The following is an 11,118-nucleotide window of genomic DNA, read 5'->3' as shown; positions in this document are numbered from 1 at the left end:
CCTGCAACTTCTTTTTATTCTTGAATTCAAAAGCTTTTAAGCAGCAATATTTATGTATTTTGGTAGCTACTGAATTTTGTTGCGTACCAAAAATTAAGAGTTGTTAAGATTGTCATAAAATGAAATATTTCTTATCTGCTATATTTTTTTATAAAAATAGTGCTACTTAAAGATCCTTAATTCACAAGTTTTCCAAATGGTCATCAAACCTATATAGCATTTTTTTTCTAAGCTTCAGTTTTTAGCAAGGATGACCTCTCTACATTAAAGTAAACATCCGGCTTTCTTTTATTTTATCTTTTTTTTATTATTATTATTAGGTAGTAAAAAGGGAAACCAGTAAATAGTTTTAAAAACTTCCAATATGGAACAATTTAAACTGTCTGCAGAAAAAAATAAATAAAAAATAGGTTATCTGTACACAAGTTAAAAAGAAAAAACATAGACTATCATATACAATCTCCACGGACAGACACCTTCAGTATAAGCACATAAAAACAGCTGCCATCCAAACTCTTTCCATCCACCTGTAATCAATAAAATGGTCTCGTTTATTGCTGCATACCTACTGCCATTCTTGTGCTTTTCTTGAAGTCCACAGGGGACTTTGCTCCAATGTCGTCTCAGTCCTTTTGCTGTCATCCACCGCAGTGTCTTCCCTCGGATGCAGCTTCCACAGGCATTTGGAACATAGATGTAAAAAAAAAAATACCTTTACCCTCCCAACAGCTGAGACTGAGCCACCTCCAGGTTTCTTGTTCTGATTCTTTGCATTGATCCGAGAGAGAAAAGATTATGTTATTGAACCAAAAAGTCAAAGATTTTTCATGAACTGAGTTTACATGGTTACCCAAATATCCCCACTGCTACAAATTGCAGTTTCAATTTGGAGAACTCAGCAAAATAAGAAGACAAAGCAGTCTTCTTTCGTCTTCACTAGTAACCAGGGGTTATTTTTGTATTGTTGCAGATTTTGTTATAAGTGACAAGGAGCTTTAAATTTAAACAAGTCATTGTGCACACTGTGAATGCGAACCTCAGAATTTGCTGTTTTGGTTTAAGTTGATTTTGTTAGACAAACTTTCTCATATAGCAAAGACGCACCGAAGAGCTCTGGGAATATGTTTTAGCATCTTTGCTTCCTATTGTATTTCCTGGGTCATTCATCTCCCCGTGTTTTGTGCTCTACAATGCTATTACCTTCATTATAATATTGAAAATTCTACTTTTCCACATTACCTGAAGTCCTTCTGGTGTGTTTAGTAGCACCTCCTATTTATCCAAACTGCTTCCAGAGCCGGAGCTTGAAGCCTCGGCTGGATAATCATAGCTGCTGGTTATCACATGTTATACTGAACCATTTAGACGTTAGGCTGATTGCTGTTATAGCCTGGAGTTTTCTGTCTGTGTCGCTCTTCCGTCTTGGATCAAGAGTTGCTTTCACAGCCTTGTTACACCAAAACCGTTCATAAGTGACTGCCTAACTCCTTCTTCTATATCTTGTACTCTGCTGTGGCATTGCCAGCAGCATATGGAGGATCCGGTGAGGGTGTGCAGCCCTCATGATGTGGTAGACCCTGGATTTCATCATAAGTTGTTTTTGTGTGAGTAATTATTCTCTTACATAAAGCATTTTATCTTATTGCCTGGACATTTCTGATGGTTCCAGGTCTGCTGCCTTTAGTTTCAGTGATATAAGTAGGTAAGCTAACCTAATGATATAACCTGATGATTCTTTGAATGCATTCTTTTTTATTCTTCTTCCTCATATAGTGTTTAAGTCTAAAATAGAGATGGTTATCACATACCATCTATCAGTTGGGTTTGAAATATATTTGAGGCTGTATGTGCCTTAATAAGTAAAAAGTGCTTAAGTAAGAAGTAAAAAAACGAATTAATTTTACACATTTATCTGAACTACAAAACTTGAAACAATAAAAATTACATAAAGTTTTCTGGGAAATTTAATCAACTCTGTCTCCATGTCCGTTCCCCTTCCTCCCTGTGGTGCTTTAGTTCCTGTCTGAAATCTAAATACTAAAGCAGCAGCCTCTGTGGATATAGTTGTATCACTCCCCTAGGTTGCTGCTAAGTTATTTTTGCTGAAGTTCAGAACATTTTTTTGCAAATGGAATCCATTTACCTAATTAATTTCCAAATGACTTTGTTTTCATTGCATTATTGTGAACTTACGACACAGTTTGCAAAGTTGCCATTCATTCAACCTTACCTCTTATATTGGCTTTTGACTGATTAGAATAACCAAGTCCACTTCTGGCCTTCGATGACCAGTGTCCCTCATATTTTACCTCTGTTTCTACACAGCTGATTCATATGGCTGGGTTCCTTCTTCAGAGTATCAGCAAGTCATCTAGAAATGTTGCAACACAGTCACAATCCAGAATGAGTAAAAATGTGTAAAAAAAATAAATAAATAAAGCAGGTTCTTAACAGTAGCAAAGAGAGTGCAAAAATATTTTTTTCTAGGATGTAAAATATTGCGCACCGTGTTTTCTGGTACATCTTGTATGACTGAATATTGTTAAATGAGCACATTTCTAAGGCCTTGAAGACATTCCACGTTTTTCTTTGCAAACTGTCACATGCAAGACTTTGTATTAAGCAGAGCTGAGATATTGCACACCATGACAGCTTTATAAATCCTTGCAGAATGTAGCATGTATTGAAGAGTGGCGCTAGGGCACAGACTGATAAGCCAGATCAATACATCTTAGCCCTGTTTGAACATTTTCCATTCATTCTTCTGTAACAGGTAAAGAAGAAATATCTGAATCAAATTTTTAATCTTTTTTTTTGTGTGTGTGACGCTACATGAGAACAAATGAACCTCTGCAACTTTTTTTTTATTAATATCTTCATCTTATATAATTGTTTCGTGCATTGCCATGGTTTTGTGCGTTAGTTTGCCAGTTTGCCTACACATGCCTAAAAGTGGAGCCAGTTAAGCAGTAAATGTTTGGATCTTATTCTTGCCATTATTGTAAATAGAAACAGCAGACGAAGTGTTAATTGTTATTGTGCATACATCTTTGACATCCAATTACTGTGTTGCCTGGATTCAGAAAGCCATAGTATTCAATGTGCGATGCATGTGTGTGTGTGTTTTTTTTAGCATCCTTTGTTAGTAACATTTAAAACTAAAATAGTTGATGAAGCACTCATTTCTTTAAAGATGAGTTTCTTTTCAGAACAGCATGCAGAAGAAGACTCAGCTTTTAGACAGATCCTTAAGACACCAGGATCGATGTCCTGCAGCTCAGAATGCATTTATTTGCTATTCTAAACTTTACCTTTTGTAATTCAATGTGTCAGAAAAAGTTATCATTTGGACTCACTGAAGTCCAAATATACCTGATTAATAGTTATGATGATGGAAAAAAAAAAAAAAAAAAAAAAAAACTTTCCTGAGCATAATTTTGGCGTGCAACATGTGACCGGACAGTTGTGAACATAATGAAAGAGATTATTTTCTTTCTGAGTCGCAATAAGACTTTGTATCAAAATTGTTGCACCAAATTTAAGAACAGGTTTTTAGGTGGGAGGATGTGACCTGGCACAACAAATGCCACAAATTGCCGTGTGATTTTTTTTTTCTTTGTTCAAAATGGCTAATGTTAAACACTCTAAATGTTTGAACGTTATCTGATGAGCATACATTTTTTTCTAAGCTCAAAACTTGCAACAATTAGAAAGGATGTACAGGCAATTTTGCAATTTTGTGCCATCAATTTACTTCCTTCTGAACATGGTGCATTTTTCTCTTATTGTATAGATGAAACTTCTCTAATATTCTAATCCTTGCCCAAAGCCATTTTAACACAATATGGAGCATGTGTAATAAAAATAAATTACAATATTAAATGGGAAGAACTTCCTTTCCTAAGTAAAAACTAAATATATCTTATTACAGGCCTTTCTTTGCTTCTAACAATGATTCCTGAAAAGACTGTCAGTATTTGGTCTATGGCCAGAAGTTAATTATTTTCAAAATTCTCAGTGTGTTATGGCAGAAAAAAAACACTTTTTTTGATGATAGTAAAGAGGTTGTTTTTTTTTTTTTTTTTTTTTTTTGTGATTAAGCTTAAATCAGTCCAGTGGATTTTGGAAAGGTCTATCTATTGGTTCTCAAGTAGGGAACACATGGAAATCCAAATGACTTACTAACCATTTTTTAGAGATTTTTTTTTTATTTCGCAGAGTACTGTGAACTAATTAAAATAATTTTAAGGGTTGTCCTGAAATCAATGCAGATGGTAATTTCAGGCTTATCCCAGGTATGCACGGGAAAGATAAGAATGATTAAATCCGCCGGCGCATTAATGAGTGTGAGATGTAAAATAATCCTAAAAGGCATGGCAGAGTTGCTGCAGGAGAAGCCAAATGTCAAGTGCCATTTTATTTCACGGAGGATCCTTTTTTTTTTTTTTTTTTTTTTTAAGGGACCAGGTTTTCTTTCTTATCCAAACTGAGCCCTCCGAGTCTCCAAGATCTCTTACAGGAGCACAAAGCGCACATGAGTAGCCTGCACAGACAGATGGATTTGTGACAAGTGAGCGTTATTGTCCATTAAAGTTGATTCAGACTTGAAACTTGTAAATCTCTCCACATCACAATATACAAGAAATAAATGCACGGGGGACAAAAAAAATACTCCAGATGACAGTCAAAGTAGACAAAATGATTTTTAGAGTAGATTTTGTTGCTAATGAGAACCTTGTTTTTGTTTGTTTGTTTGTTTGTTTGTTTGTTTTGTTTTACAGGAAATAGAATTCAGCTCATTGAGCGCGGTGAAACAATCAGTTTCTAAAATGACTGAGTTTTACTCGGCTGTCATAAAGAGAGGAAAACAATATGAAGACAGCCTAAATAAAAACAATTACTTTGGAAATTAGATTTTTTTTTTTTTTTGTCCTGAAGATGCTCATTTAGGCAATGCTGTAAAGAAGACTCTCAACTTCACGGCCATAATTAATTGAGTAAATTTGTTTCTATTAAATAAAACTAACACACACAGTAAGAAAACTCTATTAGCCTTAATTAAGCTTGATATCCTAATTTAGGAGATGGGTGGTTGAAAACAAGGCATTTTGGTCGACTTTTTTTTTCTCTCTGTCTTTCTCTGATATGAAATCCCTACCAGCTTTCTGCCTTTGGGCTGCTTTTCCTCCTTTGAGAGTTGGAAATGAGAAATGGAAATGGAAATACCAGGAGGTGCTAAATTAGCTGCCTGATCTGCACTTATTGCCGCATACAGGCCCCTATTACTTCTCCCAATCTGCGCCTCTCTTTTTAGCATTCCGGGCATGGAGGAGCTCCGAGATAGCAGATTTATCAAATGGTAAAATGAATGCATGATGATCAGTTAAATTGAAAATCAGCGTCTGCATGACAGCCCGACCTGACACCGCCGTAATTAGAAAGAAAAATGATGGCGTCCGATGCATAATAGAGCAAAAACAATTTACACTCTCCCATAATGATCCGGCGTTCAAATTGAAAATTTCTCCGGGTATAAATTGAATTCATAAAGTATGATTCATGGGACGACACATCTCCTGGAGGCTGCCTGGGCATATCGATTGATAGTTTGTCTTGAATCATGCAGCGTGCAGCTCTCAGGCAAGAAAAGCTTAACTACTTAAGCAAATCGCTAATTTCACCTTTAGGCCACCAATGTGCAGCCAGCGATACTCCTATTCAGTGCGCTAATGAATTATGGATGAACTGGGCATACGTCCCAAGGAAAAAAAAGGAAAAAAGAGAGAAAGCATAAGAGAAGCATTTCAAGAAAAAAATACACACACACACACAAGCATGATTGTGACGGGTTGTCTCACAAATTGGTGAATAATCCTTGAGAAAACACAGAGTAGGGACTTTTTTGTTGAAATTTGCGGGGAAATTGTTGAATTTTCCCACAAAATACTTTAGATTAAATGTTACTAAAAAATTAATAATAATAATAAAATAAACAGAAAACAGTGCTGAAAAATATAATTGATCTTCTTTCACCATTAAGTACATCTTAAACAATCTAGTTCTGAGTTTTTAAACTTTTAATACTTTCACATATATCTCTATTTACAATTATTTAAAACTGTGTTGTTGTTTTTTTCTTTATTTTAAACTTGTCTCATGTTAACTTATTTCTGACTCTTTAAGGAAGTCTTCAAGGCAAATCACTATCCTAATCACACAGACATTAAGGAAGCTACGACCCCAGCACATATGGCCACCTTTAACCCAGAGCCACGCGGGCCTGAGCCCGTGCGTGATTTCTGCGCGTGCCATGCTGGTTGTGTCTGCCCCTGCCTCCACTCCCCGAGCCCCCACCACCAACCTAATAAGACGTTGCTTCCTAGAGCAAACAGCTGCATGGGGTTGAAATTTATGTAAATATTTAGAAAGGGACACTGGCTCAGGGATTCATTTGCGCCGGCTCAGACGTAAAGCTCGCTCCCTCTGATTATTTCCAATTTATTTGCAAATCAAAACCCAAAGAGAACTCTAAAGGCTATGTGATATTTATATATATAGTCCCCCCCTTTGCTTTCTGCTGTTACCGTGCTCTCTTCCTTCGGCTTGATATTGTGGTCAGCGCTGCTAATATTGCGAAAGGGGGAGCAGATGTCCCAGATCCTGCGCGGCTTCCCCGGGGACCGGCAGCCCTATTAGAACAAATGTGTTCTGCTATTGTAAATAGGCACGTTTGCCTCAGCCCGTCCTATTACAGCCGACGCGTGATCAATAGGCTGATAACACAGAAACATCAATGTAAAGCGACAGAACAATGAGGGATATCATCGAACATCTATCTTAATATAGCCCTGCTACAAGGGGCCCTGACAATGTGAGGAGAAAGAGAGAGAGAGAGAGAGAGGGGAAGAGAGAGGGAGGAGAAAGGAGAGGAAAAACCTCATGAAAATGCCTCCCCACGAATCCCCATCTCCTTTCCAATATGCACAAACACACACACTCCCAGCTGCCGGGGCTATTATTTTCCTATTTCAATTTGACACCCAGGCCTTTTCATGCTAATTCTATTATTCTTGGAAGTTTATGTGATTTCATATCACTAGAAATCGGTAATGTATTATAACCCCCTTTGAGCTAAAATAAACTGAATCCCCCTGCAGTAGCCACCGGGAAAATAATTACTTTCATATCAAAACTCTGCAGGAGTCGAGCGGGTCCTTTTCGCCTCGGGCTCGTAACCTCATTTCAGCGGGGGCTTATAGATGAATAAATTTGTTAAGGCAATATACAAAGTACAACATAAGATTTCTTTACGAAGAAAAAAAAAAGCCCTTCCCACTGTACTGTCGTCCTGCGCCGCTATTTAAGATCTCACACGATGTCAGATGCTTGTATACAATAGATTTATTTAAGAAAAACCTTACATATATAAATAGTATAATACCTTTTCTTACAGCTCTTGAGGATTTTTGTTGGTCTTGTGTTTTGTTTTGTTTTTTGTTTGTTTGTTTTTTGTTTTTTTGACATGTTATCACACATTAAATACTCTCACACACTCGCAGAAGGAAAAATAAGGAGAGGGACATTGCTAAAAAAAATCAGCAGAGTTGGGGCAAAACCTATGGAGGTTAAATGCAAAGATGTAGTTAAGCTTTGGCCTAATGAAAGGTTTCGTTTAGAGGCTATTTCTGCTTTTTGTTTTTTTTTTTTTTTTTTTTTTTTTAAAAAAAAAAAAAAAAAAAAAAAATCTCCCTCTGATTTATTCCATATCGACATCTTCTGTGGAGTTTAATTGTGTGGGACAGTCACTCAGAGGCTCGGGGTTGACTGTGTGCTCCAAGTGCTCCTTTTTGTCCGTGTCGACGGGCGTTATGAGTTCAAAAGTCGACTCGCTGCAAATAGCCGAGTTCGGTTGTCCAGAGGCAAACGCGGCCCTGGACGGGCTGGATTTCTCCTCCTGTCCCACCTGTCCCAGCTTTTGTGCGTCCGGCGAGCTGCTCCTACATCCCGGGGAGTTGGAGGAGGCGCTGCAGCGGACACCGGACTGGTCTCTGTCCGCCGGGGCGTCTCCGTCACAGCTTGCCGCTGCTGATGACGTCTTCAGGGCAGTCTGAGGGACAATGAATCCAAGCGGCTGCGTGATGGGATAGAGCAGGAAGTGTCCCTTCCCTATTAAAGGCCGCGAGGAGGGTAAGGCCGCGGGGTTGCGTCTGGGTCTGGAGTCCGAAAGGAGGCTCTCGACGCTAAACGGGTTGAGTTTCTGCAGACTTGAGGCTCTGTTGGTGTTGCTGGAGCACAGGCTCGGCCGGTGGCTGGGGTCGGGCGAGTCCAGCTCGGATCCGCCAGCATCCCGGTCTAGGTGTCTTTGGTTCTGGTTTTGGCTCTGGAGGTCGCACATCGACTGGTTCCCCCCCACTGAGTCAAAGGGTGGGCACGTGTTGTGGTCACTGTCGGTGACGTGCGACACCCCGCTGTCGCTGTCCGACCCCGGGGTGTGAAATAGATCCCCAGAAACGAGCTTGTTCTGGGACTTGAGCAGCCGGCGCTCCTGCTTCCGCTTCTTCTTCTCCAGCCTGTCCAGCTCTCTCCGGGCGATCTCCTCAGGGTCCATGGGCTCCCCGCTGCAGGTGGTGGGGTGGGCGTTGTGAGCAGGTCGACCCGGGCCTTTCTTTGTGTTCTCCTTTTTCCTCCATTTGGCTCTGCGATTTTGAAACCAGACCTTCAGACAGAGAAGGGAAGGAAGGGAGGAAAAAGTGAAAACACGTGTAATGAGCACTGACTGCCCCTGCTAGGGTCAAATTAATTAGAGCAAAAAATGTGTCAGTGTCTTTGCAACATGGTAATTAAACAAATAGTGAGGTTACACCTTCCTCATGTTTTTTTTTTTTTTTCTGGGCCTGTAATTAGGCCTTATTAAAAACGAATGCATTGAACACAAAACAAGTTGGGATAACTTTCAATAACATCATTTTCCACAAGTATGAACTATCCATGCGAATAAAGCGTGTAATGATAAAGAAAAAAAAAATTTTTTTAAGTATCTGTTTACTTTTATTTCAAGCATAATTAAAAAATATAAATGGAAGCTTATGCATGTCTGATATTTCTTCTGCAACTATATTTCTGCCTGCAACTATTTGTGTTATTTAATAATCAAAGTTCAAAAGTTGTTCAAAACAAATATAAAGTCGAATTGTACTTATTCGTCAGATCCCGACCAATAAACTCAGGGAAAAGTAAAGTGAAATGTGGCGTTTTAAGAATTAAATTTAATATTTCATAGTCTTCAATAAAGTAGCATTTACTCATGAATTATTGATATTTGTTTTTATAGATGTGACTTGCAACAATAGCACATTTAAAACGGGTCTTTTGTCACACATAACAGAGCAGAGGACACAGTCAAGCTCGAAGTTACAAATGCACTCAGTGAATGGGCATTTACCTGAACTCTGGACTCTATCAAGTCCAGTCGGAGAGCCAGTGCCTCCCTCATGAAAACGTCCGGATAGTGGCTCTCATTAAAAGCCTTTTCTAATTCCTCCAGCTGCCAGCCTGTGAAATTTGTGCGAGTTCTTCTTCTCTTGCAGCCAGGGCTATCTTTGTCTGGGTCCACCGAGTCTGGCAGCATATAAATGTTGGAAACAAAATGTAAACAAAGCACATAAGGTCAATAATATTTTTTTTTCTAAATAAATAAATAAATATCTACATTTTAAAAGAATTTTAACATGATTTTTATCTTGCACATGCCATGAATTTTGTTCATATATGCTGAAAGGAATGTTGCAGCTTCTGTTCTCGTTTTGGAGAAGGAAGCTTTCGATGTAAACAGAAGCTGTTAATGTTGTAACTGAGGAGGAGAAATGTTTCCTTTCTTTTCTTTTTCTTTTTTCGTTGTTGAAAATCCTCAGTTTTACATGAAGGGAATAAAGTGGGAGGCGAGAACGCCTTTCAAACCCACGGCGAAGACAACTTGTCGCAACATCCAGCCTTTGTTTCTTTCTGTTTGGGTCTTTCCACAGCTGGCCAACCTCGAGCGGAGCTCATTGTGCTGTGTGGGTAGTGTGGCTTACCTGACAGTTTGTACTGCTGATTATCTCCATTCATCCCGCAGCCCGAAGACAAGAGGGGGTTGGAATTACCCACCGACGCCGTGCAGGAGCCATTAAGTAATCCGTCTATCGAGAAGGGAACCGCGGACGCAGATTGAAGTTGATGCCCTGCTAATTCGTAAACGTGATGGTGGCTCAGATGGTACGGGAAGCCAACCATCCCGCCGAGAGAGCCTCCGAACTGGGCGTGAGGTGGATCCAGTATCCTGCTGTCCATCATCCCGCAGGCAAAAGGAAGCGACGTCTGGAGCCCGGCGACGGGAATTTAAAAAGCATGCAGCGAGTGTGGCCAACGAGCGGGGGACATGATGTGAAGGGAAGGATGAGCTGTACTTTATCCACATGAACCTCCCAATAATTAGCTCAGGCTCGGGGAATATGAGATCCAATGAGAGGCGGTAATGGGTGCTGACGTCAGAGACGCACTCTGCAAACGCTCCCCGTATCGATTGCTAATTAAAGCTGACATCCACCTCAATAAACAATATCAGAGCTGTCACAACAAGACAGGAGGGCTTTGATAAGAACTACATCGCAACTGCACGGGGGACCCACCGGGAGGAAGGGCTCAGCGGATCCCGGGAAGAAAACGCTGCAGGCGGATAGATGAGGCCAAGCAGCTCCCAGACTTTTTCTTTGCTCCAAACAAATGATAGCTTAAATGCGTAGAGTGTTGATATGTTGTAGGTAAAACATATCATTTAAAATTTTGTCCTCGTTTATTTGATATTTGATTCATGCCTATTGTTATGAATTATGATTCTTATTTTTTTTTTATTTTTTTTATTTTTTTTTTTTTTGCAGACACATTAAAACAGGTGGACTGTTGAATGAAGGAAAAAGTACTAAGGAGATTATCAAAAAGTATACCCCAACTGCATAAGGCAAAAAGTTAAAACAGTGAGTTACATAATATATATATATATATATATATATATATATATATATATATAATTTCTTGTAACTACACTTAAATTGACAACCTTTAAGTTCTGTGCCCCACATA

The 11,118-nt window shown here is 39.2% G+C and overlaps 1 protein-coding gene across 1 annotated transcript; it reads right to left on the bottom strand.

Moving 5' to 3' along the window:
• Positions 1 to 7,521: 7,521 nt before the first annotated feature.
• uncx (UNC homeobox) lies at positions 7,522 to 10,488 on the bottom strand. The gene is made up of 3 exons (XM_007560492.2): positions 10,074 to 10,488; positions 9,443 to 9,618; positions 7,522 to 8,716 (listed from the first exon to the last, which is right to left on the bottom strand). The coding sequence occupies exons 1-3, from the start codon at positions 10,330 to 10,332 to the stop codon at positions 7,757 to 7,759; spliced, it is 1,395 nt and encodes a 464-aa protein (XP_007560554.1). The 5' UTR covers positions 10,333 to 10,488; the 3' UTR covers positions 7,522 to 7,756.
• Positions 10,489 to 11,118: the final 630 nt, after the last annotated feature.

The sequence above is a fragment of the Poecilia formosa genome, unplaced genomic scaffold (genome assembly GCF_000485575.1).
Source record: "Poecilia formosa unplaced genomic scaffold, Poecilia_formosa-5.1.2 Scaffold115, whole genome shotgun sequence".
Lineage (NCBI taxonomy): Eukaryota > Metazoa > Chordata > Actinopteri > Cyprinodontiformes > Poeciliidae > Poecilia > Poecilia formosa.
Note: the sequence above shows the minus strand (reverse complement) of the source record. Positions and strands in the feature narration are given on the sequence as shown.